The 25907-nt window shown below is 39.0% G+C and overlaps 1 protein-coding gene across 2 annotated transcripts in view; it reads left to right on the top strand.

The window, feature by feature from the left end:
* Positions 1-25907, top strand: part of MAGI3 (membrane associated guanylate kinase, WW and PDZ domain containing 3) — a 244578-nt gene extending 218671 nt beyond the window's left edge. For both annotated transcript variants that reach the window (XM_061121116.1, XM_061121115.1), the window contains exons 16-21: positions 1494-1679; positions 12563-12665; positions 13435-13561; positions 15039-15182; positions 21324-21462; positions 22977-25907. In XM_061121116.1, the coding sequence (XP_060977099.1) occupies positions 1494-1679; positions 12563-12665; positions 13435-13561; positions 15039-15182; positions 21324-21462; positions 22977-24073 (1796 nt within the window). In that variant the 3' untranslated portion in view covers positions 24074-25907. The remainder of the gene's footprint in view (positions 1-1493; positions 1680-12562; positions 12666-13434; positions 13562-15038; positions 15183-21323; positions 21463-22976) is intronic.

Here is a 25907-nt window from a genome sequence, read left to right as displayed (position 1 = left end):
GTGGTGCTAGCAGTAAAGAATCTGCCTGCCAATGCAGGAGACACAAGAGATGCAGTTTTGATCCCTGGGTCGGGAAGATCCCCTGAAGGAGGGAAATGGCAACCCACTCTAGTGTCCTTGCCTGAAAACGTCCACAGACAAGAAGAGCCTGGAGGGCTACAGTCCACGGGGTCGCAAAGAGTGAGACATGACTGAGCGACTAAGCACAACAACAGTGAGGAAAATGGTGTAAGTGCTTGGTATAATTCAGAGCTAAAAGGTACTTGCTTCCACATTGACTTCCTCTTTTTTAAGATAAAATCTCACACTGCATAATCCTAGAAGGGCCAAGGAATGGCGCCAACTGTCCATGGGGCATAAATCATGGCCAAGAATAACTTCCAATCCAAATGAAATTCTATTAAAATGACCCTAACATACACCTAGATATAATTCAGAAATACTACTAAGGAGCCCATTTTACTATAGAAATTAAACATAATCACAGTGCCATTTAAAAATATTAAATTATCCTTATTGATAATAAGCCACATTCAGCAGGAGCCCAAGTGCCAGATAAAGGTAGACAAAGAAATTCTAGAGAGCATAGAAGGAACACTTGTTTCTTAATATGAATGCCCCTTATTAAATGGTGAAAGATATTTTCACAAGATTCCCTGAATGTCTGAGAACTCATTTTAAGGAATAATAATAGTGGAGAGTCTTAATAGTTACTCTAGGAAAGCCTTCAGCATTAAACTAGAGATATAATAGAACCGCACAAAGTATCTTTCCAAATGTCTTAGAGCAGCTTTCTGTTTCCAGGGTAGGATTTCATCCATAAGCCAAATAATCTTAACGTTAAATACTTAATGTTCTAATTCCACTCAGCTTTTCTAATTAAAAAAAAATATAGAGAGAGGCACAAATAAGAGGAATAAATTTTGTTCTAGAAGTAAATATGATTCATTTTAATGATCAGTCTTTTTACTGTAACTGGATTTCTGACCATGCTGAGTCCTGAACTTGATTTTGAACTGCATTTATTTACAAGATTTCTTGGGGGAGTAAAGGCCCCTTCAACTGAACCAAAGATGATCTCATTGTAGCAGTTTCTAAAATACCCAAATTCATGTTGCAGCCTAAACAGCCAATGGCAAACAGGAAACATGAGATATTTTAATAAATATCACTGAGGTCAGTAGCCTTTAAATGGGATTATTAGGAGGGCAATATAAAAATTGGAAAAGGTTTCTGGTAAGTGGAGAAAAGCAAAGAGGTTTATATGCTGTGGTTGCAGCTGTGTAAAGAGTATCTGCGTGTCGACAAAGAATGGAAGATAACATGAAGATAGTTGCATTTGGATAGGATGATCACTCGTGGTGGTTTTTCTGATATATCTTTGAAGGATTTTCTTTGTTATTAGGTTGAATTTTTGATGCTGATGATAAATCCAATACTAAGAGATATGTTAAATAATTGAAAAACGTGGGAACTTTTTTTCTTCTTCATAGTTATTCCTCATAAAATTGGCCGAGTCATAGAAGGAAGTCCAGCTGATCGCTGTGGGAAGCTGAAAGTTGGAGATCATATCTCTGCAGTGAATGGGCAGTCCATTGTTGAGTTGTCCCATGATAACATTGTTCAGCTGATCAAGGATGCTGGGGTCACTGTCACACTAACGGTCATTGCTGAAGAAGGTAAGAACTGTTACACCTGCCTTCCCAAAACTGATCTGAGGGACATAGAACCTGCAGAAGTACCAGAGCCACTGCAGTGATAGAACCATTTATACATGCCGGAGTCTCATTTTTTGCCTTTTCCATTTAATGAATTTAAAAGACAGTTTATTATAAAGTTGTCAGTAGCTCAAGAAAAATAATCCAGCTAGCGAGTAGTGGCCATTTATTTACATGCTGGAGGAGCAAGCACCCAGAGTGAAAGATATAGGTAATATGTTTCAGATCTTATTTTCTTTTTTTTTCTTTTTTTTTCTATTAGTTGGAGGCTAATCACTTCACATCATTTCAGTGGGTTTTGTCATACATTGACATGAATCAGCCATGGATCTACACGTATTCCCCATCCCGATCCCCGCTCCCACCTCCCTCTCCACCCGATTCCTCTGGGTCCTCCCAGTGCACCAGGCCGGAGCACTTGTCTCATGCATCCCACCTGGGCTGGCGCAGATCTCATTTTCTTAAAATGATGTCTTAAGTCTCTACTTGAGTGAGAGAAAATCCTCTGAAGAGTTCAAAGAAAGTCACTGTTGATATCAAACCTTTCATGTCAGGTCCATGTCATAGTGTGCCTTGCCTTGCAGGCAGGGCTTCATTCTGGAAGCTGCTTTATAAATGCAGGAGCAGGAATATGTAGGAATAGCCAGTAAATAGGGCATAAGACGCACTTAGTGTCTTGCCTTGCTATAAGGCTGCCTTTGATCATTAAGAATTTGTAATTAGGAACCATTTTGAATAACAACCAGTTCATGTTCTTTGTTTATGAATTACAAGGTAACCATTACATAATGCTTATTCTATTATTTTTCCTAATTTTGTAAAACTAAAAAGAGGCCAAAAGAAACAAATGTATGAAGTCAGTCTCCATGTTAAAATTCCTTATACTGTAATGTGTGTTCCTGTCCCACTCCATTCCCCCTGCTGGCAGTGATCCTCTAAGCTATCCGTTTTCAGGTTTTTAAATTCTTGAATTTTTCTTTTCCCTTCCTCCTGCACCACTAACATACAGTTGTCTCTGAGGTGTTACATAAATCTCCCTTCTGTCCGAGATTCTGTAGGGGGATTTCTCTGTGGACATGAGTTTGCCTGGCTGCTCTGAAGTCCTCCTCAGTGGAAGCTCCAGTGCTTCCCCGCTCCCTGCACAGAAAGCATTTTTTGATTCTTCTCCCTGCCTGCCTTTTAAATTTTCCTCCCGGCTCTTCCCAAATCCTCTCTCTCTTTTTTCTAAATCCTCTTTTCTTTTTGCTAAACTGTGTGGCATGTGGGATCTTAATTCCCTTGCCAGGGATCAAACCCACACCTCTTGCAGTGGAAGTGCAGTCTTAACCTTAACCACTGGACGGTCAGGGGAAGTCCCCAAATCCTCTTTTGAACTGGGCCTCATTGGTCTCTGTGCACATTGGCTTCCCCCACCCCCCACTGCATTCCTTATCTTTGCAATTCATTGAGTGCTCTTCTTACATCACTATGTCCCAAATAAAAGGGTCTACTCTTTGAAGACAAAGAAAATATTACCAATGGACTATGATACTAGCTGTCTTCCTCATTGCAGGTGGATTCTTTACTGGCTGAGCCACCAGGGAAGCCCTGATACTTGCTAGGCACTCAGTAAATATTTTTTTTGAAAGAAGTAATGAGTAAATGGATGAATGAGCAACATTAAGGCTATTTTCAGTTCTATGCCAATACCTAGTAGAGGCAAGATACACCCAATAGAAGAAGTAAGGCTTTTGACTGACAGAGTTCACTGACACCTATTAGCTAGTTGGCAGGCCTTAAACATGTCACTTAACATTTCTAACCTTCAGTTTTTTTTTCTCTATGTGATGGGAATAATGATATCTATTTCAAGATCACTGTGAAGATTAAAGGTGAAAATATACATAATCTGCATAAATACCCTAAGGTGCTCATCTAATTATAGCTGTCATTATTTTATCATATCTTTGCATGGCCTCCTTCCTCATTCTGGTCTTCCCTAAGTCTCACTGCCTGCAGAAATAATAATGTTTAGGAAACACTTACTATGTAGCAGGCATTGTCCTGAATACTTTACTTCTGCTGACTCTTCGTCTTCACACTAATGCTAGGTCGGCACTATTAATTTCCTATTCTATGGATGAGGGAGCGAGCCACAGAGCCGTTAGAGAACTTGTCCATGGTCATAAAACTAGTGACGGAACAAGTATTTGAATCGGGCATTCTCTCCAGAGTCTGTGCTCATAACTGCTATGCTTCCCCCTTGTGATCACAGGATCTAAAATAAACCTCTCCTTGTCTGCCCCAGTCTTCCTCTCTTCCCTTTCTCAGCTTTACTTTTCTTCACTGTACTTATCTCTACCTGAGGTTATTGATCTGTGAGTTTATTTCTTTATTGTCATCTCCCCTACTAGAATGTAGTCATTCATAAGATTTGTGAAGAGAGATTTTGTCATGGTGGTGGTGGTTTAGTCGCTAAGTCTTACAAAACAGAAAGAGACTCACAGACAGAATACGGACTTATGGTCGTCATGTCCAACTCTTTGCTACGCTATGGACTGTAGCCCTGGAGGTTTCACTGTCCATGGGATTTTTCAGGTGAGATTACTGGAATGGGCTGCCATTCCCCTCTCCAGGGGATCTTCCCAATCCAGGGATCGACTCTGGGCAGATTCTTTTACCGCTGGACCACCAGGGAACTTCAGTTCAGTTCAGTTGCTCAGTCGTGTCCAACTTTTTGCGACCCCATGGACTGCAGCACGCCAGGCCTCCCTGTCCATCACCAACTCCATCCCGGAGTTTACCCAAACCCATGTCCATTGTGTCGGTGATGACATCCAGCCATCTCATCCTCTGTCGTCCCCTTCTCCTCCTGCCCTCAATCTTTCCCAGCATCACGGTCTTTTCCAATGAGTCAGCTCTTCGCATGAGGTGGCCAAAGTACTGGAGTTTCAGCTTCAGCATCAGTCCTTCCAATGAACACCCAGGACTGATCTCCTTTAGGATGGACTGGTTGGATCTCCTTGCAGTCCAAGGGATTTTCAAGAGTCTTCTCCATCACCACAGTTCAAAAGCATCAATTCTTCTGCGCTCAGCTTTCTTTATAGTCCAACTCTCACATCCATACATGACCACTGGAAAAACCATAGCCTTGACTAGACGGACCTTTTTTGACAAAGTAATGTCTCTGCTTTTTAATATGCTGTCTAGGTTGGTCACAACTTTCCTTCCAAGGGGTAAGTGTCTTTTAATTTCATGGCTGTAATCACCATCTGCAGTGATTTTGGAGCTCAGAAAAAGACACCAGGGAAGACCCAGAGATGTTATCATAGTTGGTACTAAAGAGCCAGAACTGTGTTAGCCACATAGTTCATGCTCAATAAAAATTTTTGAATGAAGCTTATTGTTAATATGAGTTTGGTAAGATTTATCTTAGTTTCTTTACCATGATCTCTATAGCCTGCTTTTTAGCCTTAAATTTGTTCTGTGACCCACAAAGAAAAGCAGGCCTCAGTGCCACAGGAAATGACATTTCAGAGTTGTTCTGAGAATGCTGTATGTGGTGCATTTATACCACCATGTTTGGCATGCAGTAGTGATGGAAACTGCTAGAAGTAGTGGAATCAGCAGTAGTATAGATCAGTATTTCTCAAACCACATATAGAAGCATCAGTGGTTTTTTTCCCCAGTTCATCACAGACTAGCATTTTTGTAAAATATAATAAAAAGTGAATAATTAAAATGAGAAAATTGTTCTGTCAATTTGTTACAAATTTTTAAAAACTTTTACTCTCAGTATCAGTAAACATCTTATTGCTGACTAACAGACCACACTTCAAGTAGCCTTGAGATAGAGAAAAAAGTGGTCTTTCTACTGCTGAATGACATTAGTATTTTTTTTTTTCCAAATTACCCTTTATTGTTGATGGTGTTTTCTCTAAAATGTTGTCCAAAATTACTCATTTTTCTTTCTTTTAAAAATTAATTTTGGAATTCCCTGGCAGTCCATTGGTTAGGATTCTGTACTTTCAGTGCTGTGGGCATGTGTTCAATGCCTGGTGAGGAACTAAGATCTCACAAGCCACATGATGTGGCAAAAAGAAAGATTAACTTTGACATTCTGGTCCAGATACTTCTAAACCTGTGTACTGGGAAATCTTAAGACTTCTTATGTAATGCCAGCCAAAATTTAGGAAAATTAGAAGTGTGGAGATCCATGCTTTAAGGTTTTTTTTTTTTTTTTTTTTAAGGTGTATTTCAAATGTAGGTGTAGCCTCTTAAAATATACAATCACGTTTGACATGTAAAATCACATTTCAGTGATTACACCTTATTCCGTTATTCTCTGTTTTACTGAACTATGGGAACATTCAGAATCTCTTAATTACTTTTCTAGGTAAAAAAATAGAAAGTGTCCCTTCTGTCCATAAAATCCCATTCATGGAGTTTGTAAGCAGTCCAAGTTTCTCTTTGTATTCCATATAAAGTCTATTAACTGCACTAAAGAGTCAGATGCACATTTATAGCTCGCCAGCTGTTCTTAGAAATCACACATTCAGATCAATACCTCAGAGCTTCGTTCTTTCCCACGTGTTACTGCTCCCTGACTCTCCATAGCCATCCACTATAAATTGATAAAAGACAACTACCTGGAAAAATGGAACTTGTTCCCTTCACCTTCTTTTCCCCCTTTTGCTAGATACAATTCAGTATTTGTGCTTATTTTGCCAAGTTCCCAAGTCAAATATCATGTGTATGGCGTAAAACCCTCGAACATACTCAGGACTCCCTCTGGCTCGTGGCATTCCCACGACACTGCCACCTCTTGACTACAGCGGCTCCTTCTCAAGTCTAGATCATAAGCTGACTAAGCCTGCTTGTTCTTGCTTGAAGAAGTCTTTAAAATGTATTCTTTTTCAGAGTTGATTTGTGTCAGCTGTGTCAGTTGCTGTTGGGTCAGTTCTTGTTCATTCCATTTTTAATACTGAACCCAAGGTACCAAAGGTAGCAAGGACTATGTTAGAATGGTTCTGGTAGTCATTTTTTGTTCTTTTCCATTTATTTGTTTGTTCTCGCTTGTCTTCATTCTCCACTATCATTTCTCTCACCTTTCCCACTGGCAGTTATGCCAGTGTGTTTTATGTCCCTCTTTTTATGTCTTTTAAAATACATGTTTTTGTGTGTGCATTTTTTTTTGATTTGTATAAATGATATTGTATTATAGACTTTATGCTGGTTTTTTTTCCCCTCAGAACCATGTGCTTTCTCCTCTTTATGTCACTTAATTGTTACAGGATCCAATGCAGGATCTTACATAGCATTTAGTTGTTGTATCTCTTTTTTTCTTTTTAATTAAAACATAATTCATGTACTATAAAATTCATTATTTTAAAGTATACAAGTCAGTGGTTTTTAATATTTTCATAAGGTTGTGCAAACATCACCACCAATTCCAGAACATTTTATCACCCTTTTAAGAAACCACTACTTCTTTCTCTAAGGATTTGCCAGACAGTTCATGTAAATGGAATTATATACTATGTGACTTTTTGTGTCTGGCTTCTTTCACTTAGCAAAATGTTTTCATGGTTCATCTGTGTTGTAGCATGTCCGTTTGGGCTTCCTTATGGTTCAGACAGTAAAGAATCTACCTGCAGTGCAGGAGACGCGGGTTCAATCCCTGGATCAGGAAGATCCCCTGGAGAGGGAAATGGCTACCCACTCCAGTATTCTTGCCTGGAGAATTCCATGGACAGAGTAGCCCGGCAGGCTAGAGTCCATGGGGTTGCAAAGAGCTGGACATGACTAAGTGACTAACATACACACTCATGTCCTTTTTATGACTAAAGAATAACATCCCATTATGTGTATATACATTTTGCTTATTTATTCATTATTTGATAGACACTTGGGTTTTTTTCTATTGTGAAAAATGCTGCTATGAACGATGGTGTACAGATTTTTGTACAGATATATGTTTTCATTTTTCTTGGGTATATACCTAGGTGTAGAATTGTTAGGTCATATAGTAACTCATGCTTAGATTTTTGAGGAACTGCCAAACTGTTTTCCCCAACACTTGCATTGTTTTGTAATCCCACCAGTAATATATGAAGCTTCCAATTTCTCCACATCCTCACCATTTTCTTTGTGTGTGTGTGTGTGTGTGTGTGTAAGCCATTCCAGTGAGTGTGAAGTAGTAGTAGTAGTTTTGATTTGTATTTCCCTGGTGACTAATGAGATTGAGTGTCTTTTCATGTGCTGTTGGTCACTTGCATATCTTTCTTCAGAGAAATGTCTATTCAAATCCTTTGCTCACTTTTAATTGGGTTGTCTCTTTTATTGTTGAATTATAAGGCTTATATTCTGATTTTAGACCCTTATCAGATATATGGTTTACAAGTCTTTTCTCCCATTTTGTGGCTTATCTTTTCACTTTCTTGATATTGTCTTCTGATGCACAGAAGTTTAACATTGATGTTGTCTAAACTTATTGATCTTTTCTTTGGTTGCTTGTTCTTTTGTTATCAGAGTATTATGTGCCTTCAGGATTTATCCAGGTTGCTGGGTAAACATATTGATTGCTTTTAACTACTTGACCATTTCCCATACTGTATATTTACCACTCATTACTTGTCTACTCCCCAATCCACATTGTCTCCGACTCCACATCATCACAAACTATCCTCATACACTTTCTTATATGTATTTTATAAAACTGTGTGAGAATTTATTGGAGTGAAATTGATCAAAGAAATTGCTTACTTTGACCAGGTACTGTACTATCAGATTTTCTTCTGTAATGGCTGCGGCATCTATGTTTCCACCAACAGAACACTGAGGATTCCTTATCTTCACATCCCCTCCCCCAACACTTGGCCTTATCCAGCTATCAAGTTGGCTAGGGTACAGTATGGAGAATGTTTCTTCATTGGTAGATAATTTGCATTTCTCTGCTTACCCATGAATTTGAGCATCTGTTTTTCTTCTTGTGAATTGCCTCTTCAGAACCTTTACTCATTTTTCTTGTGGAGTTGCTGTCTTTTTCTTGTTGGCATTTAGAGATTCCTTATGAATTAGATAGGCATTAGCCAAATTTAGTTTTAGAAAGTACAAATACCTTTTCCTGTCATCTGTATGTTAACTTTAACTATGGCTCCCTTTATTATACAGATTCTTAATTTAGATGTCACCAAATTAGTCAATTTTTACTTCATGGCTTATACTTTTGAAATTTTGCTTAAAATAAGCTATTGCTCCCCACCCCATATCACAGAGACTTTCTCTTACATTATCTTCTATTAGATTTCTAATTTTGCATTTAGGTTTTTAATCCATCTGGAGCCTCACTTTATATATAGTTTTAGGAGGGATCCAGTTTTATTTTTTATTCTTAAGAGTGAGCCAGTTTTTCTAGTGCCAGCTATTAGTAGTACTTCCTCATTGATTTGTGGAGCCATCTCTTCTGTATGTTAACTTCCTCCTTAAACATGCTCTCTATCCTGTTCTGCTGGTTTAATATTATCTGTATGTATATAATATATATATAATATATAATTTTAAGAATTTGTGTGTATATATACACACATACATATAAGACCCTTTCATAAGGTGGCTCTATACACACACACACACACACATACACACACACATACACACACACACACACACACACACACGAACCTTCTCTCATAAGGTTCTTATTTATTCTTGGTAAAATGATTGCCAGTATATTATAATGTTTGTTGCTGTAGTTTTAACTGGAATTTTATGTTTATCCACCTGGGAAACCCTCTGATAATACACTTCGTCTTAAGTAGGCACATGTAGAAACTCTAGAAAAAGTTTAATTCTCATTGAGGTAAAGATGTACTTAACCTATTGCTTTACTATTTGAAGAATTTTCAGATAAAATTCAGAGAAAACATAGGCCTGTTTGATACCATGGAATAAATATTTGAAGTAGACTATCTTTTACACGTAAGTTGGAGATGTTATATAGGATGGTTTGAAGGACTAAAAATTAAAAGGAATACTGATAGAAAGTTTACTTAAGCTTGAAGAGGATAGCAAAAAAAAACATGTAACTATAAGAATAAGCATCAATTTGTGGTGCTTTTTGCCTAGCAGTGACGTCTCTTATCCTTAGGAGAAGGTAGAGGAAAATTTGAAATTGATCAGCTTATTTATACTATCCTGCTCTGAAGTTACATACCCATTCCTCTAGCCAAGATAGTGAAGCCAAAAAAATTATCTAAGTTGGACTAATTAATACAAAGGTATAGGTATCTTCCAGTCATCTTGTTGATAGATGTAATATTTCCCAGCAGATTCTATTGCCTCGATAGTAGCCATGAATTTACAATGACAGAATTCAACTCTATAATGAGTACTCAAGTTTAGAGACAGGTAACTAGAAATTGACATACCCAGTAAGCAAAGGGTAAAAGAACTTCTGGACTTTTTAATGGGCACAGGAATGTGAATGAGGGGTGATTTCTACAGTCAAGGAATCCACAGTCTAGCAGGGGAGACAGGTATTTGACCCAATTCTGACATAATGTGGTAACTGCTATGAAAAGTGGGCATAGGGAGCCAGGTAAGATTTCACAGAGGACAGGACATTTTTGAACAGGAGATGAACTGGGAAGCCAGGAGGGCCAGGTGACAGGTTTGAATAGTACCTTAGGAGCAATAAAAAGTTGCCGTAGGTTCCTAAGCAAGGCTGTGGCCTGTTTCAGTGTCTGTGCCAGGACTGGAGTCCAGGAGGTGGAATAAAGACGAGACTGGGGGTTAAGGAGGCCAGTGTAAGTAATTTGTTAAGGTAATTAGGGAAATTAAATTCATGATAGTGAATAAACGCACAACAGACAAGTTTCCAGGTCATACCCCTGCCAAAAATTAAAATTAAAAGAATTCATGCTCCACTCTCCCTTTCTGGATCACTTCAGTTTAAAGAGGAAAGACGACCCTCTGGATGAGCTCTGCAAAGCTGGGCCTCCACCCGTACATCGGGTACGTGGTGTTGAAACCCATGTAGACACACAAGCCCAGCAGGCAGAGTCAGAGCATCAGAAACCCTCCGGGGCTGCCACAGCTTAGCCAGATCCCATCACTGTCCTCCCACCACCGTTTATACTCTGGCCTGTGTTTTCAGAGTGCTTTCAGTTATAAGAAGTTCTTAAATAAGAATAAATTATTTATCTATGTTTTTAGTCCCAAGAACTTTGAAGAGAAACAACTTAAGCCAAGCCATAAAAGAGCAATGCACTTAGTGACCCTGAAGTCCCAGTTTTCTCAGTAGAAATTGCTTCCTAACCATTCATATTCCTTGTCTTTCACATCAGCCTTTCTCTATTTTCATTATATTCTGAGATTCAGATTTTATCAGTTTCTACATATTCTAACCTAAAAATGGCCCCTACATGGGACATTTTTGCTGAAGTTAGGTCAGTATTTCAGAGTGTACATCTTGAGAGAAATATAGCCCCAGTCATTTTGATGATTATGATGATAGCTATAATGATCATTTTATCAGAAGCATTTTTTATAGTAATATGATATACCAGGCACTGTTCTAGCATATAGTAACTTAATAACCCTATGAGGTAGCTATAATTCCTTTTTATAGATGAGATGATTAGAACCACAGAGAAGTTATGTGTTCAAGAACACACAGCTAGAAAATTATGGGATCTGGCTTAAACCCCATCAGTCTTGCTCTAAAGTTCATGGTCTTAATCATCAATCTATGTTCTCTCTCTTTTAAAGATAATTTCTGTTACTTTTGACTGCATTGGGTCTTCATTGTGTTGTGCAGGCTTTCTCTAGTTGCTGCAAGCAGGGGCTACTCTCTAGTTGCGGTGCCTGGGCTTCTCATTGCTGTGGCTTCTCTTGTTGAAGAGCACAGGCTTCTGGCTGCACGGGATCCAGTAGTTGTGGTACAAGGGGCTCAGCTGCCCCACGGCATGTAGAATCTTCTTAAACCAGGGATCAAACCCTTGTCCCCTGCATTGGGAGGCGGATTCTTAATCCACTGTGCCACCAGGGAAGTCTTTTTCTCTCTGATACTTTAAATATCCTATGAATTGAAATTTTGGTGCGATAAAACATTAGAAAGTGTCAGCTTTAAAAATGCAAGTTGAACAACCTGAAGAGTGTCTTTTAACTGTCATCTCCCATGAACTGGCATCTAATTCTAGATGCACGGAGTTACTCAACTTAGTTATGAAATCTGTCAAGCAACAACAGGAGTTCTGGAGCTGTTGAGGATGATACAGAAACAAATGTTTCTTTTTTTCATTTCTTTTGTGCTCTGAGAAAGCAGAATCATTAAAATCTTTATGAACATTTGTCAACACTCAGGATGATTTTCTAAGTTTGTCTCTGACACTAGAGTCAGGGGAAATGACTACTGCTATATTGAAGGTGCAGGTTAAGGATATGTGTGTGGTTTCCAGACTGGCCTCTGTGTTCCAGCATTCTTAAGACCTGTCTTTGTCACCTAGGGCAGTTTACCAGTTATGAGCAGTGTGCCTGGGAAACCCATAAATAGGTTAAAAGACAGTTCCTGGAACTCCATCCTCTCAATAATAACGACGGAGTGTGTTCACTTGTTTTCATGTTGGGTGGAAAGGCCACCAAAGCAATGGTGAAAGAGGGGAAGCGGGTGCAGTAAGAATGAGTCCTGTTTTCTCCAAACATAAACATCCATCAGAAGCCACAGGGGAAAAGACATAACATTTCAGTTGCAGACAATAGTCCCTACCGTCGGGAACTTGTTATCATCTCACTTTCATAGATCTTCTCGGCCTCCACATTTTTTGGTACAAATTCTTATTTCTCTCATTTTTGCCTTTGAACAGAGCATCTTGGTCCACCATCAGGAACAAACTCTGCCAGGCAAAGCCCAGCCCTGCAGCACAGGCCTGTGGGACAGTCACAGGCCAACCACATACCTGGGGACAGGTAAGGCTGCTCTTCTCAGGTTTTGGTTTTTTTCTCTCCTTGTCTCCCCACTTTTCATTACCTGCCCACCCACCCCCATCTCCACACAGTTATGCAGAAGCCAGCCAGTAAGGTCAAGATGAGACCTCCATCCTCCAGGGCCTCTGTCCCTTCCTCCCTCTTCCCAGCCTTGGCCCAGGGTGCAGGGTAAGCATCCATTCTGCTAACAAGTGGGGATTAGAATGATGTGACAGTACTGTCCCCCTACGCTGCTGCCCTTGGTCCTTACAGTTTTGGAAGAGAAGCCTAGACCTACATGGATTACCGTCTCCTCAGACTTACCTGAGCATTACTTGTGCATTGTTTTTTTCCCTCTTTTGTTGAAAATATTAGCCATGAAACAAAAACTCAATTTCCAGAAATTCAGCATCTTCATGGGCGTTGGTGCTGCAGGAGAGCCATTTTTCACTATGACAAGGTCAGCTTATCTGCCCTCCGGTTCAGTGCCTTGAGCGCAGTTTTCCTTGATGTAAAATGTGCTAAGACACCCTTAAAACAAAACAAAAAAATCCCAGCATGGAGATGTTGATAGACTTTAAGCCATGCTAGAGTTAATAGCCAGTTTTTGCCTGGCGTCTCTCTGCTTCAGACAGTCTGACTTTATAGCAGTTTGTCAGAGGGAGAATGGTAAGGTTCAGCTTTTGAAGGAAACGAAATTGATCTACCTTTACGTTTAGGCTGTTTTTCTTTCTCTCAGTTCTAAGAATGACTTGATTTCTGTCTCCTGTAGAAGTGCCACAGAAGGCGAGATTGGAAAAGACGTCTCCATTTCCTACAGACACTCGTGGTCTGACCACAAGCACCTTGCACAGCCTGACACCGCAACAATTTCCGTCGTAGGCAGTCGGCACAATCAGGTAACAGAGATGTCCCCCAGCTGCAGACTGGTCTTTTCTGTTGCTGAGTCACTGACACTGATGAATTTTAATTGAGGATCAGTTCAGATGAATTTGTTCCCAAGTTTGATCATTCCTAAGGACCTACTTTGTGTTTGGCATTCTGTTAGTGTCCACGAGAGAAAGGAAAGAGAGAAAGAGAAGTTTACCTTCTATTGGAGAAATTTGAACCCTTAGCTAAGTACCGAGAAATAGCAGTGTTTTAGCTAATCAAAGTAGGATTGGGGTTTTTTTTTGTTGTTGTTTTCTTTTTTTTTCCCCCAATTATTTTTATTAGTTGGAGGCTAGTTACTTTATAATATTGTAGTGGTTTTTGCCATACATTGACATGAATCAGCCATGGATTTACATGTGTTCCCCATCCTGATCCCCCCTCCCACCTCCCTCCCCATCCCATCCCTCTGGGTCATCCCAGTGCACCAGCCCCGAGCACTTGTCTCATGCATCCAACCTGGACTGGCGATCTGTTTCACACTTGATAATATATATGTTTTGATGCTGTTCTCTCTGTTGTTTTCTTTTTTCAGAGAAATTAGTCAAAATCTACTTAAAGGAAACACTTTCCAAAATTCTGTTTTCTGGTCTGTTGTTTATTGACCTACTAGTAGAGAAAACATGTAACCTTCAAATTTATTTAGGCTGTATTTATAGAAATCAAGTAGCCCTTCAACCAGTTTACATCCCTTCTTTATAATACAGAAGTGCATATTGATATAATATGGTATCACTTATATGTGGAATCAAAAAATAGATACAAATGAACTTCTTTTCAAAGAAAAAATAGACCCGCAGACATAGAAAACAAACATATGGTTACCAAAGGGGATAGCGGGGCAGTGAGCCGGGGACTAATTTGGAGTTTCAGGTAACATATACATGCTCTTGCCTGGAAAATCCCATGCACGAGGAGCCTGGTAGGCTGCAGTCCACGGGGTCGCAAAGAGTCAGACACGACTGAGCAACTTCGCTTTCACTTTTCACTTTCATGCACTGGAGAAGGAAATGGCAACCCACTCCAGTGTTCTTGCCTGGAGAATCCCAGGGACGGGGGAGCCTGGTGGGCTGCCATCTACGGGGTCGCACAGAGTCAGACACGACTGAAGTGACTTAGCAGCAGCAGCATACATGCTATTACATGTAAAATAGGTAAACAAGGACCTACTGTATAGCATAGGGAACTATACTCAATGTAGTAACCTACAATGGAAAGGAATCTGAGAAGAACAGTTTTACATATGTATGTGTGTATGCATAACTGAATTGCTTTACTGTATACTTGAAACTAACAACATCATAAATTAACTATACTTCAATTTTTTAAAATAAAAGTGCATATTCAGAGTATAAATCATTTCTTCCAACCATAAAAGTAGTCCTTCTTCAAACTGTAAATAAAGCAGTCCATGCAGACTTGTTTTTCTTATACTTCTTTCTCTAGGGCCTCGGCTGTTACCCAGTGGAGCTGGAGCGGGGCCCCCGAGGCTTTGGATTCAGCCTCAGGGGTGGGAAGGAGTACAACATGGGGCTGTTCATCCTTCGTCTTGCTGAGGATGGTCCTGCCATCAAAGACGGCAGAATTCACGTGAGTAGGCTTCTGTCTGCAACCCTTTTCCAGTCTGGAAACTGCAACCCAGTTTCCAGACTGGAAACTTCTGAAAATAGTTGATTAAAAGGAATGCAGAAACCTCCTGAATCTATGAAGCAAGTCTTTCCATCATTAAAACCTGAAAGGCAGATGCTTGTCATGATTTCATTTCCTCTTTGCAGGGTGCTCTTCTCTGCAGTTAGGCTGGTTGCACCAGCTTGACTTTGGTAAGAAAAAATCAATTTTACTTACATAGTCAACATTCAAGGGCAAAGAGATTAATAAATAAAGTATATTTTCATCCGGGGAAAGCCAGGATGAAAAAGAATCATCTACTTCTTCCAAGAAACAAGAGTCCCAGGACTTTTTCTTTCTCTCTTAGCTACTTCTAGATGTAGCCAAAAATTGACGAGCATGGCTCTTCTGACCTTTATCATCATTTGTAGGATTCTCTGAAACACTGTACCTTTGTTCATGATATTGCAGGATGGATTGTTTAATGGATCTGCAAAAAGATATTTTCCTTCCTTCTCCAGTTGTTACTTAGAGGAATCTTACATAGAAGATATTTGCTGGCCTCAATTTTCAAAGAAATGGTTAATTCATTGGTATTCAGATAGATTATAAGTAAAAATTTTAAAATCTGGACAACCTTCCCCCTACCTATCACCTCATCCATCCTTACACACCCAGAGACCGATTTTATCAGTGTATTACTCTTGAGGGGAACTCTTGTGTTGAAAGCCTTCTGTGACTTCAAGAGCTTTGGACTTCCTCCTTTTACTACCGGTAGGCCTCAGGAAAAGAGGAATTTTTCTTTTCCGTCTTTTTTTTTTTTTTTAAACTAAGTAAGCTAATTAGAAAGGCAAATAACCCTCCCTGGCAGATTATTAGATGGTATATTCTAATAACAATCAGAAAAGTCTTCTGGGTGGTTGTAGTGTTCAGTTATCCATATCGCTGCTCCACTCCCAGGACTCATTTTATAAACATGTATTAAGTGTTTGCTTTACCCAAGAATTTATATATGCTACTCAGTGAGTTAGGAGAAAGAATAATCCCCAAAACAAGATACCGTCCTTTCTCTAAAGGACTAGACTTTTATAAATTCAAAGAAAGGTGAGTACGAGTAGAGAAAATTTCATAGAATAGGTGGCATTGGACAGTGTGAGAGGATTTTAATAGGGAGAGAATAAGAAAACATTCCAGGCTGAAGAAATTAGCAAAAGGAAGGAAGTACATGTCATATACAGGGAACTACAAGTGGTCAAGTTTACCTAGTCTATTTAGAAAATACACAGGGGAGTAGATGAAAATGAGAATATGAAAGTAGAATTAGTCACCAACATGTAGGTCTAAGACACTGGAAAGTCACAGAAGGTTTTTAACACAAGAGTTCCTTTCAGAGAAATACACTGATAAAATCAGTCTCTGGGAGTGTCGGAAGGGTGAGGGGATAGCTTAGCTAAGCTTAGGCGTCCAGTCGTGGTGGGAGTGTGGCTTGGATGGTAATACTGCGTTGGCCAGGATGTTCTGGTTTTTCCGTTACATCTCACAGGAAAACCCAAGCAAACTTTCTGGCTGACCCAATACTTTGGATGAAAGTTAAATGATGCTTGTGGGATCAACTGTTAATGAAGAAAAGACCAGTTTAGGTGACTGACAAGTATTACATGAGTGAAGGACGAAGGAAAAGAAAGAGGAAAGGATGGCTTAAGAGGCTTCAACCCTATCTGTACTGTAAGACAACCATCAGGGAGGCCAGTGGGAGAAAGGGCTTGGCGAAGACTGATAGTGTACTAAGCTGTGGTCATGTTGAAGGACCAGCCGGTTAAGCAGGTGTAAATATTTACCTGGCAATTAGGACAAGAGGTACAGTCCCAGGTTGTCATTTCCCAGACAGAAGTGATGACTGACGCCTTTTCCATGGGTGAGTTCACTAAAGGAGAGGATTTGGAGAGTTGTGGGCTGGGGCAGGACTCTGTATAAGGCCTGTCATTAGTGAACTGGAGAAGGTAGAAAAGACGAGGAAGAGTGAGAATGCAGAGCAGCAGAAGCAGAGCTGGAGGGTGCTGACGGCAACGAGAGGGCTGACGGCCAGAGTCTTAGTGTGGCCAAAGCTGAGCGGCTGAGCTGCAGTTCACTTTCTTCTGTGTGTTAGTCATTCAGTCATGTCTGACTCTTTGTAATTCTGCGGACTAATAGCCCACCGGGCCCTTCTGTTCATTGAATTCTCCAGGCGAGAATTCTGGAGTGGGTTGCCATTTCCTTCTTCAGGGGATCTTTCTGACCCAGGAATCAAACCTGGGTCTCCTGCATTGCAAGCGCATGCTTTATCATCTTAGCTACTAAGGAAGCCCTAGTATCTCACTTTCTTACAGAGATAGTTTAATAAAGTGGGAAGAACATGGGTTTGGGAATCAGACAGGACAAGGATCAAACTCTAGTTCTGCCACCTTACAGCTGTGCATAGTTGGATAACATCTCTGAACCTCAGTTTCCTAACCTGCAAAATGTAGCTCTACATGTGAAATACATGGCCCAAGCAAACTTCTTTAAAGTTTTAGTAACAGCAGTTTGAGGCATTGTTTACGGAGATGGCATGTTTATTTCTGGTTTTCTTCATCCTTTTTCTCCTCAACTCCCTGCCTTTTTAAAAATAAGCATTTAGTTGTTTAAATCTGGAGTTTAAAAAAAAAAAAAAAACCTTCCATTGTATATTATATCACAACCCAATTACACCAACAACTAGGAGATAATTGAAATACTGGTTTCAAATATGACCCTCAGATACACCGATCTCACTAAATAAAAGGCAAGCAAGGAGGCCTTCAAGGATTCAAAGTCTACTTCTAAAACATTTTATTATTTTTTTTTTAAAATGTTATTCTTTATAGTGAACAGAAGCTTTAGAATTCTGCAATTAAATCAGCTTTAATATATAAAGCTCTGAAATTTGAAAACAAAAGAAAACAAGCTATTACTGCTATGCCTGGGTTTATTCTGAACTCTAATAAGTCAGCTTTGCAGAGAACTATTTTTCTGGCCACTAAATTATCAAAATCTTGACTTGGTGTAAGGATCACGGGAGCCTTGTTGTAAAGGACAACTTACTCCAGTGACCACTTCCCCAAGGGATGCATGTTTACCTCCAGCTGACACTGGCGCATGGAGCCACCCGGGCATCCTGCCTGCCTTCCCCTCTGGCCTCCCTCCTCTTCCCCTGCATCTTTTCTGTTAGGCTGACTCTGTGCTTTGTACCCTGTACCTATTATTCCAGTATCTTCAGCACCTGAGGCAGTGCCTTGAGCATTGATAGTAGATGCGCCAGACATATTTGTTGAAAGAATAGAATGCACAGTTTATATTTCTAGATAATGAGAGAATTTCTTTAATATTTAACTCCCAGAACTTATCACTGGGTAGACAGGACTTACACTGTTTGCTTGCTCCTTCATAAAGTTTAATAGTGTAATTCCCTAAAACAAGAAAATGTTAACTATTGATACAGATGGAAAGATGTTGAGAGGATCTGTAAATTTTGTGAGTCTTCAGCTGGTCCTTAAACCTTATTAAGATTTAGAGAGAATAAAAAAGGTTCTGGGCTAAGGGAATGAGAAATAACCGAATGGAAAAGTTCATATTAGGGAATAATGGAAATATTTAACATAGAACAGAAACAGATTTAGATAATATGAATGCTATCTTCCAGACCACATGTTTTCACTTGTGTTAGTTCTGGTCTCACAGAAATTGTGAGGTAGGTGGCATTACCCCCACTTGCAGATTAGAACTGAGGCTCAGGGACTTAGTCACAGCCGGGTCTGTGGGCCTCCGTGTTCGGCCACGGTTCGTGTCATTGGACTCAATTTCTTTGGGAGGCATATAGTTTCTTAATGGGTTGCAAGATAATGTAAGCAATGTGTTAAAAATATTTTGTCATTTTAATACATTTTAGTGGATGTTTTAAAAATTGCAAGACTGCCTGAAGTGGCTTTTTAAAGAACACTTTTTTCCCTAGCTTTCCTAATTTTTTCCTCTCTTCATTTCTCTCTTCTCTCCTCTCCTGTATCCCCCACAATTCTATTTTTCAATAATACAAAAACCTGACCTTGAATTTTTTTTATCAACAGGTGTATTCCTCACTTTTTATATTATCACATTAAAAAATTTTTAAGTAACAAACTTATAAGAATGGTCACATTTCCCTCTCAAAGGTGTGACTTTTCTATCTTTAGCTTTGTATAGTCCAGTTTAGAACTTTTCCCCCTTGTGAGGGCCTCCTCTCCTTTACCCAAATTTAAACATAGATGACATCTGGTGGCAAAGCTGTTCAATTACAAGTTTTATAGCAGTTTACTTATGCTGAAAGAATAAGGAATACGCAGGTTTGGACAGAGAACTTAAGCCAAAGAATATAATTGAAATTAATTATAACCTCAATCATGTTTTTACAAGATATACCCAAAGCATGCTCCAAATAGTATCTACTTTTAATTTTCATTTCCCTAATTATCAGAGGAATTATTTCCCTAATTATCTGGTGCTAATTCATCATCTGTGTTTCCTCATGGAAATGATTTTTCTCTAATCACTTATTAAAGGAAATCTGGGTACTGACTTTTTCACTTATGTACCTATTCTGGATATAAGAATTTTATGAATTATGTTTATTACTTTTCTTCATCCTATTATGCATATTATCATCTTTCTTTGGCTAGCTTTTTTTTGGATTTTTTTTTTCTACTTTGTATGTTAAATCCATCTGTCTTGTGAGATCTTCCATTTATCATTTTTTTATAAATTGCAATAAAACTATTCTATAGTCTTATTTGAAAAATTTTTGCATTGTATAGAATGGGCTGCAGTCTATAGTTAAAGTCTTCTTCATCCTAATATACTTTAAATCTTTTGTTTTGAAAACCAAAAAACAAATCACTTGAAAATTAACATTTGTGCTTGTTGTATAATCATGTTTTTATCTCACTAAATCCTCCCCAAAACCCCAGGAGGTAGGTAGGAACAAATGTTATCCCCACCTAACAGAGGGGAAAATGAGACCACTCTGCTAGGACGAGGTGGAGCCACGAGTGAACCACAGACATTATAATGCCTCCAAAACCCAGCTTCTAAGTCACTGTGCTCTGCCCCAGCTGTGGATACAGAGCTGTCCTACCCACCTTTGTTATTTAATCACTGCCTCCTCTTGGTTATTTCTGCATTGTTTTAGTTAGCTCTTGCAAATATTTGAATTGCTTTTTGGAATTTCAGTAATTGTCCACTGTTCAGATTTTCTGTTTTGAGACTAGCAACCTTCAGTTGCTCGTCACCTTGAAATAACACAGTTCAAAATCGACTATATTTTAAAATCATTACCATCATTGTCTTTAAGCGGGTCCTTTGAAAAAGTTATACTTCAGTCATTTGTACTTTTCCTTTTCGAATAACTACAGACATTTCTAGGAAATAGCAATGGTACTAGAGGCATTTTATGCTGATCTGAGCTTTTGTTTTCTAGGGAAATCACTGTACACGGAAGTAATTTAGTATAAGCCAGCAATTGGTTTTAAATAAGTATTCATATTAGGATGAATTTCTCCAAGCTGAATTTTCTTAGTTTTAATCCAGAAACGTGTCATTTATGTAATGCCTCATATGTGTAGGGCGTAGTGGCAACACGAAGGAGTGGGCAGTTCTCCCTGAAGGCCGGGAGAGTCTTCCAAGATGAGAAGCCACCTTCCTAGGTTTCAGGATATTCAGCTAAAGTTGGGAAGCACCCTTCACAGGCAGATTCATCAGAGCTAGCTCTGTGGGACCATGTGGGCCATAGAGTCTTCACCTCTCCCACCACTTAAGCTTTGGTTGAAAACTTGGAATTTGATTCTTGATTTCAAGATGCCCAGATCCTGCTTACTAGTCGTATAAACTTTCATCATGTAAATAAAACCAGACATTGTCTCTTCCTGTTGCTACCACCTGTCCAACTCCTCAACTCTAGCATTACAGCACCACGCACAAGTTAAGTATTTTACAAACGAGAGCTCTTCAGCAGAGTTGGGTGGCTCTAGGGATGACAGAACAGGAGTGATGGAGGAAATGTCATTTCATTTGTTGTTTCTGTGAATATTTCCTGCCTAGGTTGGTGACCAGATTGTTGAAATCAATGGGGAACCCACACAAGGCATCACACATACTAGAGCAATTGAGCTCATTCAGGCTGGTGGAAATAAAGTTCTTCTTCTGTTGAGGCCAGGAACTGGCTTGATACCTGACCATGGTAAGTAAAGCAGCTCGCCTATATCTGAGAGGGTGTCAGGGAGGGGGCAGCAGAAGGAAAAACATATCTATTTGGAAGGGACAGATATTTTACTATTAACAGCTAATTCAGAGGTAACTACAAGAACCATCTAAAGTTAGCTACATAGCATAGTTACTATAAATTATAATATTACAAAATAAGTGACCTCATACAGGACTTTTATTACAACAGAATATATGTTAAGCTACTTTCATAGTTGCTTTTGCAGAGCAATGTGCCTGGAGAAAATAAGAACATGAGAGGCAAAGGATTATAATGTCATGAAAAACATTTGAAATCTCTTCAAATGTTACTTTTTTCCTTATAGTAAGATGAGTTTCTTTCTTAAGGAACAGGCTTTTCTGGTCATTTGTCAAAAACAAGTTACCTATAGCGCCACCTGGAGACAAAGATTTGGACCTGGGGCCATTTCTGTAGTCCTTTACTGATACTAAACTTCCTTGGATTCACTGTATGTTTCTGAAATACCACAGTATTTGAAAATCACTGTTTTTCAGCTGAGTGCACTAGTTGACAGTGCCACACCACTTAGTCCTTACCCCTTCCAGCTTCCTTCCTTCCCCCCGTAGGACCTGTGTGGGTTAAGTGTAGACATGATCTCCTGTAGTCCCCTTCCAGTCTATAATTCTCTGACTGTATTACCTTCCATCATCTGCTTGTAAATCATACATCCCCGGTGACATCTTTGCTAACTGCACTGTGATGTATTTTTTTACACAGTCCTAGGCTTTTTCTCTTCCTTCTTCAGGTTTGGCTCCTTCCGGTCTGTGCTCCTACGTGAAACCTGAGCAACATTAAGGCTTTCAGGGCTTTTCTTGGTCTTTCCTTAAAAAGATTTGGTAAATTTGCATGTCTTGTAAATCACTTCCTTCTTTTTTTTTTTTTCTTTTTAATTAAAAATGATGCTATTAAATACATCTACTTCTATCTTCTGCACTTTTCAGTTTCCTTTTGACATTAAATTTAACAGCTTAATGCAACAGAATTATTTACAAATGCCCATGAACTCCATTTTGGTTACCATAGTTTGGTTTCCTTTATTAGTGGATTTTGGCAAATCTTTAAGCTATATCCATCAATAATAGCTAAATTAGTAAGCTGCTTGGACCAGATAATTTGGTCCAATTTTATTAGTTATTTCTTTTAAAAGCTTTTTATTGGGCTTTTACTACTTATAAAGAATTTACACATCATATATTATTGCACTTATGAAAAGTAATTAGAAAAATGAATGCTATTACTTTATATATATATATATATGAAACAACCTACCTTTCACCCATGTACAAGTACAGTTGTCTGTATACATCTGCCTTTATAGAGAGAGATATAAATATACATGAACTTTATAAAATACTCAGTCTGTTTAAGCAGTCAGTAAAATTCAAATGGCTATCAAAGTTCAAAACTTAATTGTTCCTATTTATAATTCTAGAATTTAATAATGTTCTACTCAAAATCACTTTTTTTAGGTGATTGGGATATTAATAACCCTACATCTTCCAATGTGATTTATGATGAACAGTCACCATGTCACCCATCTTCACACTCTGCTTCCATATTTGAAGAGTCTCATGTGCCAGTAACTGAAGAATCATTGATGAGAGTTCAGATATGTGAAAAGGCAGAAGAATTAAAGGACACTGTGCCTGAAAGGAAAAGCACTTTAAATGAAAATCAGTCTGATATAAAACATAAGTCTCTTCTCCATAAAAATGTGAATAAAAGAGATCCACCCAACAGTCATGGGCATGGTGATAAGAAAAATCTCTTGAAAGCAGAAAATGGCATCACACCAAGAGGCAGGTCTGCTAGTCCCAAGAAGTCAGCCAGTCAACATCTGGAAGAACATGCAGAAAAGATTCCCAGTCCTCTAAAAAATGACCCCAAAAGAAGACCCAGAGATCGCTCACTCAGCCCCAGGAAAGGCGAGAATAAAAGCAGTCAGCTCGGCACTGGGACAGCTTCTGGACAGGATCACTGTGGAAAAAGCAGGGGACGGTCTTCAAGCCCAAAGAAGCAGCAAAAAACTGAAGGCAGCAAAGACCAGTCTAATGCGAGTCGAAGAGCAGGGGGCCATGCTAGCAACAATGCTGAGCATATCTCAGATGCAAAAGAAAGATCAGGTGTTTTGGGGAGAGATACAAATCAGAGTCAGCCTGGAAAAAACAGAACCAGGTCTCCAGAGAAAAAAAGCAAGCGAGTGGATGAAAGGTCTCTTCCATCCAAAAAGACTAACAACATTACTAGTAGGGCAATACCAGAAAATGAAAAAGGCAAAAAAGCAACCTCTGGACAGATGAGTTCTAGTAAAGATAAAACAGGAGAAAATGTCAGAATATCAGAGAAGAAGCTAAAGCAGGAACCTGACGAAAGGATGGTTTTAAGCAAAACAGAAGATCACAAGAGAAAAGAACTTGAGGCGGCTGACAAAAACAAAGAGAGCGGAGGGTTCAAACCTGAAAGTGGTTCTCCCGCTAAGAAAACACCAATAACTCCAGGGCCCTGGAAGGTACCAAGTGCAAGCAGAACCACGGGCACCACTGGTGTGGCTGAGAAGCGGCTGTGACCTTTAGTATAAAACAAAGAAAAACAAGTTGTAATCTTTTCTTACAAAAAAGCAGCATTTCCCCCAACCCCCACCAAAATCTTTTTTTCCAGAAATTCTGAAACACATATAAGGACATTTCAATTTGAGCATCAGGTTACCTAGCTGCATGAAGGGCCTGTAGGATTGCTAAGAGCCCACTGCCCCTCTTTGCGCTCAGGAGGGAGCTGAATCCCAGTGCTCGTCGGACACACCCCGCTCAGGACACCCGGCTCGTCCTCATGAGTGTCTGAACAAATGACATGTTGACATTCATAACGTGGTTACAACTCATTTTATATTTGTGCCAAGTTATCTACTGTATCATGTCTATTTTATCCTTCTCACTCAGCTATTTCCACAGTAATGAAAAAAGTAGGTTTGGCTCGGAAGTTGATACTCTCAATAGCATGTTGCATGTTTATAGACAGAAATATTTGAGCCCTTGCAGAAGAAGAGATTGTTAACTCATCATTAAAGATGGCAGTTACCTTTCCTAACAGCTACTGATAATGTCCCCGTTTAAAAATAAAACTCCCAAATATCACTACTGGAAAGAAAAAAGAAAATGTAGTCAAATACTGACTTTTCGTATGATTTTGTTTATTGTAATTCGGCTGGATAAGGCATTTCAAATAACTGAGTTCACTTCCTGCTGTGTTATCCAACCCTAATTGATGCAGCATCTCAGATCACCCTTTTATTTGTTACTTTATTATGAAACCACCAAGAGACATGTGGAAATATCACTTACTGCTATTTGAAATTTCTGAAATCCAAATTTGTGCTTCTGGATATTTTGATTGAATTATCAATGCTAAGTCATTTAGTCATTAATACATAATATATATTTGAAGAGAGACTTAAATCACAAAACCAGTTTCACAGTCTGTTGCCAGATGAAGGACCATCTGGCAGCAGCTATATGTTCAGGTGTGTAGAAGCAGAACTTACCTGAGACTCGCTCAGCAACTGAGGACAAACGTGGTGGTAGACATTGCAAGATCTTATTTAATTGCTAGCTGTATTAACTTATTTAAAAACAGGAGAGTAATCATCTGCTTAGCTTGTACAAATTTTCAGAATTCTTAATTTTAAGGCCTAACTAAAGATGTTTATTGGAAGGTGGTTAACAGTTTTTAGCTCCATAAAACAGATCCGGGTTTTTCAGCCCCCAGAACTAGCAATCGGTAGCATCTATAAATAAAGGAACATTCTCAGAATAAAACCATTTTCTGGAGTATTTGAACGCTGTTGTTCTGTCACCCTGGGTTCATCTTGTTATTGTGAAACGCATCATGTTCAGGTCCTTCCCTCTCAGAATCTAACTGTGAAATTCTTTAATATAACAACTGAAGCCCCTGTAGATAAGACATTCTTCCCAGAGTGAGATTTTTTGAAACCCCCTTTTCATCCAGAACTATATTTACCCACCTATTGTAACTACTTGAATAGAGACAAATTAGAAGGCTTGATAAATGCTAAGAATTTAGTACCACAGAAATGATTTATTTTCCCTATAGTCCACAATTAGTGATAAAAATCCTATTTTTATTGTTAACTGTGACATAACTTTGATGTCATCTGTTGTCAGTCTGATGTGGCTCTTTCCTCTCTTAAGTAACCGGTCACTGTACTGATTCTGTACTGACTTAGCAATGTGGCCTTGGAATGCTAAGCAAAATATGGATGTACTGGTTGTAAATGTTTATATATTGTACAGTACCTTTATATATACACTTGAGGTTCTGATTAGAGAAAGAGATCTGTAAATCGCTCGTTATTTTTTATATAGATATTAAAAAAACAAAAATCA

Source organism: Dama dama, chromosome 20, assembly GCF_033118175.1.
Source record: "Dama dama isolate Ldn47 chromosome 20, ASM3311817v1, whole genome shotgun sequence".
In the NCBI taxonomy this organism is placed as follows: domain Eukaryota; kingdom Metazoa; phylum Chordata; class Mammalia; order Artiodactyla; family Cervidae; genus Dama; species Dama dama.
The sequence above is the reverse complement of the archived record's forward strand: the minus strand, read 5'-3'. Positions and strand labels throughout refer to the sequence as shown.